Genomic DNA, 8,675 nt, shown 5'->3' on the forward strand with positions numbered 1-8,675 from the left:
ATTGCTAAAAAACCATGTCGTAGATACATATTTTATCACTTTGGAATAAAAAATAACCCACTCTTAGATATTTTGGCTATCGAATATTCCAGGTATGCAATCACATATTTATAATCATTGTAAAATGTCATCTATTAGATAACATCCAAGAAACTACATTTATGAGTTGTCCGTTGGCTGATATATTGCGGATTGTCGCGTCGCTATACGATATAAGTGATTTTTTTGATGCAATAATGGTTTTATTTTATTTTGTTTATATACCTTGGTGTATACAACAACTAACTCATTACTTTAAATATTATCACTATATGGCACAAAGTCGAGAGCCCATAAATGACATTTTAAAACCAATATAAAATTAATTTAAAAGTTCAATTATAGCGAGCAATAAGATGACTAATAAAACATGGAACCAAACTTAAACAGCTTAATAACCAACTGCATCACAATCATTGGCACGCGACATTAACTTTCAATCCTCTTACATACTAAGTATATATTACATATTCACGTTTAAGACGTTTCTGGTTTATTTGCAACTCGAGCAATTGAATTCAGTCGAAGCTAACGAATATCTGAAATAAATCAGATGCAATGATAATTTTTATGTATTGTAAAAGGAAACACACATTTCGGCCTCGGAGTCCGTCGGAATTCAAAATTTGAAGATTTCATTACGAAGATTGTTTTATGATTGTTTATCTAGTTTAATAAATATATTCTTATAATACACATTATGTATATATTTCATTTTCATACCTAGTTAATTTGCAATCCGATTATTTATACTCAGTCAAATCAAACAACGCGCATGACAAATTAATGAAAATTATTATCGCATAGCAAAATTTTACTAATAAATAACAATTATATAAAACTGTTGTCACGTTACGGTCGGCCATCTTGTTTTATATTCGAATGCTTATTTTTCATTGGTCGAAACAATAGAATGCATTAATGTGGCTCAAAAATCAATCAGAGCAAATTCAATTTTTATTTTTATTATTTGAATTAAATATATTTCTTTTGTTTATTTGTATTGTTCAAACAAAGAGATACGATACTTTAAAAAACGTGTTTTCTGCATCGATCTTAGTTTTCTTTCTAGTAGAATAATTGACCGTGTTATCTTCTAAAATAAATACGCGAGATTTAAAATAAGAAACTGCTATGTAAGTTTATTTATTATTCCTTCTCGCGATTCTAATGGCGTATCCACAATTACACCTGAAGTATTTAACCAAACGTCGCGCGTATACCCGCCCTCAAGAGTTTGAGCACCACTAGTGCTAAGTGCTCGAATGGCTGAGTTTCTATGCGGTTCCATTAGAGGTGGATAAAGGTGCTCGCAGTTTCGCGAGCCAAACTGTTAGTATTTGTCAAGTTAGAACCGAGCAACTCGAATTTAATTTAGCTACAATAACTGTCACGGTTGCTTCTTACTTTACTATCTTCGTATAGTTTTACTATTAGCGGTCTGTTAAACCAAGCACTTTTTTAACATATTAGACTTTAAATATAAAACCAACTTCTAGATTAAATCATAAGTACTAACTGGATTGACATGAAGCGAGCACCTTAAAAGCAGGGATAGATTTTGTACCGAATTGAATACGTTTTACCAAATTAAATCCATTGATTACTCAGTCGGCAAATAAATTATTATACCGAAACATTTTGATCGATTCACAAAATATTGTTAAGTGCGCTCTACACATGGCTTTAGAAAGTAGAAAACATGACGTTTTTCTGGGCGTGATTTAGTTACTGATTTTATTTTGAACGGTTTTGAAGTCAGTTTCACTACTTCTTTAGAGCGTTTTTTGATCTTGATAGACATTATTTTCTGATCTTAGGAAATACGCAAAAGTCACTTCTATTCATAAAAATAATAACAAATTGTGCATAAAAAATTATAGACAATTCGCGGTATTGTCAGCTCCTGCTAAATTATTCGAAATAATTATCCATAAATTCTTCTTCAATCATTGCACATTGATCTATTTATGCCAGCTATGGTCTGATCCAGTTGCATCGTTTTATTTTATAATTCTATGATTTTTTACTTTCTTACTATGCGTTATTTTTATTTATATGTGTATTTAAAAATGTATTTTTTACAGTAAGTAAAATAAAAATTTGATAACATTATTGGTATAGTCAAATGGAAAATTCATTGAATAAATAAGTATATATGTAGATGGTTAAAAAGTAAAAACATTAAATTTGCCGTATAAAATAGTTTGTTTAGCATACGTGTCATCAGCAGAAACATGCGTTTGAAGACACGCCGTAATTATAGTATGTAAAATGTGCAGACAGGTATATTTTTCCCGATTATTACGGCAGGCGATCTGATCGAAAAGTTCTATTATGTATAGCCCGTCGACTATGAAATATCTTTTGTGGACATGTATTTTAATTATCGGTGGCTATTATTTTCCAGTCCGAAGCCGTATAGGGGGTTGTGAAAATAGGGGTGCAATATGCGCTACCGGAACCATGCATCAGTTCCTTTTTATCTGTAGGGGTAGTTATACATAATGAATACACGATGTTTTTGACTATTTATTCCTCGATTATTGGAAAATTATCATTATAATAGACTTGCACCTAGCCCTTTGAAAAGCCAACGGATAGTTATTTTAACAGTTACAAATTAACATCATGATTAAAGTAATATGTAAAATTAAGTAGTTATCCAAAATCAATTCTTCTGCCTCAAATAAAAAAGCCTGCTTACTGACAGCATTTTTTAATAATAGTTTCATAAGTCTAAAATAATGTATTTCAAAAATTGATTGCGCTTAAAAAAATTAAATTATCAATGAATTATTTTTTATAAAATGTCTTATACCATTTATGAGTTATATTATTATGTATAATTAAATAAAACAATTTGCTGTTTGAAAACATCAGAGTAAATTTTTCAGAAAATGGTAATAATTCCAATCTCATGCAATGCAAAAGTAACTCGCAATTGAATTTCAAATAGTTTTCAGAATACGTGTGCTTTTCTCCCTACATACTATTCAATTTATATCGTACTCGAATTCGTCTATAAAATATTTCATACTACTATGGAATTGCTTAACAAAACTTTTCATATGCCTCTAATTTTTGCCTATCCAGTAATTAAGTTCAGTAATATGAATAAGTGTATTGATTCTACTAAGAGATTCACAGCCGTCAATATGTGAGCTATGGCAATCGTCACTACGATTATGATTTCGTTTATTCTAGAATACCACAGGGATGTAATCTAAGTCCTCAGCTCTCGATATAAGTGTACATGCAGCAATTTATAACTCAGAATATATATTATATTATATGCTGAAAAGTATTAGTAACATATTCGGACTAGCTATTTTTACAGAAAGATCTGGATTCGCTGTGAAGTTGATTGTTCGACAATCAACTACCTTTCAGCATCGCTAATTGTCACGTTGTTACATACTTCAGATCCTTGTCTGGCGAAATTCTCTTACAGTTTAGACGGATATGTTTTAAGTAGTAATACTTCCGTCGATGACTTGTGAGTGATGTTCGAATAGGGATGGATACTTTTCATGTACATCGGCAAAGTTAACGATAAGGCGTCAAAGATGCTCCGGCTTCATTATGCGGAGCGCGTGTCACTTCAAAAATTTATTGGCGATTCGCATTCTGTACGATACGCTAGTTCGTAGCGTCCTCGAATGTGCCTTCATTGTCTCCCGTAGTTACACCAGATAAGCGGATCGCGAATGACTGTAACCTTTTCTCCTTCCCTTTTTCCCCTTATTCAATAGGTTAGTGATGCTTGAGACAAAGAAAGGAGATCTGGTCTAGCGCCGGAGTGCTCAGTATTTCAAAGCAAAAGCCAGGATGGGTTGGATCATAGTTGCTTATGGGCTAAAACTCCCGAGACTAATGCAACTGCGAGACGCAAACGTGGTGCCCGAGATGTACTTTTTTGTACGGAATCCGATTAAAGCAAAGTACATCTTGTTGTGAATAATTCTAAGAAAATTTTAAAGTCACTTTTCATCTTCAGAATCACTTTTTATAGCTGCCTAAGGGCGGTGTCAACAGCCCGTCATTGCTAGGTGACTTTCGGCTGCGAGATTTAGAGTTCCCAAGAGCTTGCAAAAAACACAAGAATGTTTTCTGTGATTACTATGAGAAACTAAAAAATGAATAAGGGACGGTGCTCATTAAGTTACGTGCCATAACTTTTATTCTTTATTTTATTTTCAATGGTAATTATTCTTTGATACTTCCCAATTATATTATAATTGAATTAATATTGTACATTTTATTGCTTTCGTAAAATATCCAGATGGCGCTATAACTGTAGAAGAAGAAAAAACACTATCAAAATCAAAACAGCAATAAATAGGAAAAAAATAAATTATTACACACAATTCAATTCATGTAATTTTATTTAAATAAATGAATTGATATCAAACTTTAATTGTATTTATTAAATTCATAATCCTACATATTGACATTGCCGGGTCCGCTAATATATAATACAATTAAAGTAAAGTATATATATATATATATATATATATATATATATATATATATATATATATATATATATATATATATATATATATATATATATATATATATATATATATATATATATATATATATATATATATATATATATATATATATATATATATATATATATATATATATATATATATATATATATATATATATATATATATATATATATATATATATATATATATATATATATATATATATATATCACATTTATATACAATTTTTTACATCAATTTTCCATTGATTTATAAGTTTTTGCTTTGGAATAAAAAATTCTGTACAATGCGAATCAGTATGATTTATGCAAGAATTTTTTTCACTGTTCAACATATTTGTTAAATTTTCCACTTTTATAGAAGAATTTTTTACATTTTCCGCAATATCCAGCAAACAGTTGCAGTCCCATGGATTTTTGTCCAAATATATCATGCGGACAAATTTTTCAATAATAAAAAAGTTTTTAGGTAAATTCGTTAACAGATTACACGATACATCTAAATTTCTTAATTTCTGATTTCCCATAAATAAATTTTGCGGTAAACTTTGTAATCGGTTGTTTTTCAGACTTAATGTGCTAAGATTAGGCAATGCGATTTGAGTAATATAGAATAATTTGTTATTTGAAAGATTAAGATCCTTTAATTTTGTGTTGCTCTTAAGCATATCTTGGGGTAATTGCTTGATTTCGTTGTCATTTAGCAACAAGTCAGTTAAGACCACATTTTTTTTAAAATATTCATTCCCCACCTTCTGCAATTTATTATGAGAGAGATCAATGATTTTTAAGTTTGGCAAACTTTCAAAGATTCCTTCAATGTTTATCAAAAAATTATGGTCCAAGTATAACATTTTTAAATTTGTATTTTGTGCAAAAAAATTTTTACTTATTGTTTTTAAAGAGTTGTGGCTCAAATCTAAATAATTTAAATTTTTGAGCGAAGATAACACAGTGGGGTTTGTCAACTCCATCAAATGGTTCTTATTCAGAATAAGTTTTCTTAACATTATATTCTTCGAAAATGTTTCACTGTTGAAACTTAAGCTGCTTATGGAATTATTTGAAAGTTTGAGGTACACGAGTTTTTCTAAATGCTTGAAAAAACCCGTGAAATTGCTTAAACGTAAACCATTCATATGCAGACTTGTCAATGTTTTGAACTTCGAAAATGAATATTCATCAATTTTTATCTCGTTAATATTGCTTATTTTAAGTGTTTCAATTCTGTTATTTCCTATAACATTAGTTAAATCCAAATAATTATTACGCGATACATCAAGTGTGATTAAATTTTGTAATTTATGAATTGGTATTGTGGTCGTAAAAAAGATGTACAACTTATTGCCAGCTACGTTTAAATTCTTTAATGTATCTTTCATTCGAACGAAATCGATTTTTTCTAAGTTTATTAAAGAATTATTATTTAAATTTAAAGTTTTAATTTTTGGCAGAGTTGGAACAAACACTAATTTATTTGATGACAAGTCAAGTTCTGTAAAAGAATCAATTTTGAAACTTTCGAATGCTGTGTCTGCAATTGACGAAATTCTACAATTTTTCATTATGAATTTTTTCACCACTACATCTTTATGTTCTATGTTTAGTGTATTTATATCGTTCAATTCATCGCTATTGACGTGACAAAATACATTTTGTATTTGAAATTCACACATCATTTTTGAGTAAGCCACATCAGAAGCGATCGACATATAAAATAAAAGCGTGAAAATCTTCATCTTCTCTCTTAAAATCGGTATCAAATATCTGAAATATATAATTAACGTTGTTACATATATTTAATTTATAAAATAATATAAGCATAATTAATAAACACGAACCAAACCACACCTTCAGATTATCCTATTCGCTAACAATATTGTGTAGATTTTTTTTGCAATCTTTTGTAGATGTCTATACCAGAATCAGCTTGTACAGGTTTCTTAAAAAATATCGTTTACATCAGTATTAATAATTTCAATAAGCTTTAACAAGTATTGTTACATTATAAGTCTTTAATAACAATTAACAGGGATTTGATACAAAAATATTTTAATAAAAAAAAAAAAATAAGAAACAAAAAGCGAATATTAATAGGTAATCCAAATGCATACAAAAAAATAGACTAAATTTAATTAGTTTAAATTAAACGACGGTTTAGCGTATCATGTAAATGATGGACTTTTTAATATTTTATTAGTTGCTTCTCAATTTAAACATGTCTTCAGATACTATTTAATAATTAAAAATTTTAAACAAACTGTTTATATTTACCTTAGCCTGAATTTAACAATTTTAATATGCAAATACATATTGAAAATTATTAATGTAATATTTAAAAAATGGAGTTGTATCAAATCAATTGTCTAATTTTTACTTAGTCGAAAACGACTGTATGAAACATGACTTTCGTAGTAAATAACTAGAGAGCTGTTGTGTTTTATATATTTTTTTCTCATTCACAGTCGGTGTGAATATAATCTATAATAATAGGTAAATAGTGATTTGATAAAATATAATAAAAAGTGAACGGTAAAACTAGTAAGATAGTTTTTGTGTAGTATGTATATTGTATATAATTTTAAAATTATTTTCTACATTGAACTGATAAAAGTACTTTTAATTTAGGATTGAAATATTAATATTAATAAATAAATTATTAAGCATTTTAAAAAATATATATTTACCAGTTAAACAAATGGAGTTTGTATTGTATATATTTATCACGACACAAGCTATCGTTACGAATACCAAGAACGAATGAGAAATTATTAAATTTTTATATATCGTTTAATTCAACAACCTTTAACCTAATAATACACAAGCTTGCAACTTTGGTTTTTCATAAATATTATTTTTTTAACTACACTATTTATGAAAACATTTTATTTTACTAACAATTAAGCATAAAATATTTGTAAAGGAGGTGTCTGTAGAATTTGGTTTATTATACAAACTTTTTGAAAGTTATCGTGTCAAAAAAATATTAGTTGTATTGTGTAAGGTAAAGATAAAAGTAAAGTTTAAAAACCTATGGTAATTTTAAAATTTTTGATTTATATTTGTATATTATAACTAATAACCACGCGACCTTCTTAAGTAAAAAAAGGTAAAGACTATGTTAGTTTTATTAATAGCTTAAAGACTATGATAATTTTGAAAATTCTGATTTTATATATATTGTTAAACTAAAAGATTCTGCGCTTTCATTTTTATTATAATTTTATATTGTTATAATTAACGCGATTATGGGTTGTTCAATAACCCAGCGAGTTAGTTTACACTTGTGTGTCAAATATTCACATAATTAGTTTTTATCGATTTAATATAATTATATTTTAATTCGTGATAAAAACAATTTAGCGATTTATTGCCACGACCGAGTTCAACGGTTTATTGATAAGTAATATTTTAGGCTTGTTTCTAATGAAAATTTATAGATAAGATTTTTATAGTGGGTGATATTTTATATATTGACACGAATTTCTACACTCTATTTACATCGCTGATAAAGTAATTATTAAAAATCTTTCTACTTCTATATAAACATGATAGACTTTAAATATTTTATTTAGAGTATGATATGGCTTAAGCTGTTATATTTTCGTGAAGGACTTCAGAAATGTTTACATGAATAATAATATGTCATAATCTTTTATGTAAAATATGAATTTATAACCGACATTGATAATATGGGTTACACTAGAAAATAAATATTAAAGTCTATATTCGGCCCTTGATATTTTAATTCGGGCTGCGACCCCTAATATCTTAAAGATTGAAAACCTCTATATACTTATAATTATAAGCCTTTATCATAATCATAATATATATACTTAAATAAGTAAAAAAAAAACTAATTTTTTATAATCACGTAAATAAAACAAATATCCTGTACATATATCGAAAATGTAGAGTGTCATCTTTATCTTAATAATCTGTACAAAAAAATTGTTTTTATTTTAATTTAAAAATTTATTTTTATTTTACTTGATAAATCATTATAACACTTGACTTGTAATATCATCTGTAAAAACCCACTATTTATCACAACAAACTTTTTATATATAGTTAAAAAATTATTTATATTATCTGTAAAGTATGCCAATTAATA

General features: G+C 27.5%; 1 protein-coding gene across 2 annotated transcripts; it reads right to left on the reverse strand.

Moving 5' to 3' along the window:
* Positions 1 to 4,737: 4,737 nt before the first annotated feature.
* On the reverse strand, positions 4,738 to 7,361 carry LOC148226097 (uncharacterized). Of its 2 annotated transcripts, none has more exons than XM_088204318.1 (3): positions 7,249 to 7,361; positions 6,413 to 6,503; positions 4,738 to 6,328 (listed from the first exon to the last, which is right to left on the reverse strand). In XM_088204318.1, exon 3 carries the CDS (start codon positions 6,298 to 6,300, stop codon positions 4,777 to 4,779), a length of 1,524 nt encoding a protein of 507 aa, XP_088060444.1. In that variant the 5' UTR covers positions 6,301 to 6,328; positions 6,413 to 6,503; positions 7,249 to 7,361; the 3' UTR covers positions 4,738 to 4,776. The 2 variants fall into 2 exon arrangements, with proteins under 2 accessions (XP_088060444.1, XP_088060443.1); XM_088204317.1 differs by having other exon boundaries at positions 6,403 to 6,503.
* Positions 7,362 to 8,675: the final 1,314 nt, after the last annotated feature.

Source organism: Plectrocnemia conspersa, unplaced genomic scaffold, assembly GCF_051122295.1.
Source record: "Plectrocnemia conspersa isolate PC_06_02 unplaced genomic scaffold, ASM5112229v1 ptg000014l, whole genome shotgun sequence".
NCBI lineage: Eukaryota > Metazoa > Arthropoda > Insecta > Trichoptera > Polycentropodidae > Plectrocnemia > Plectrocnemia conspersa.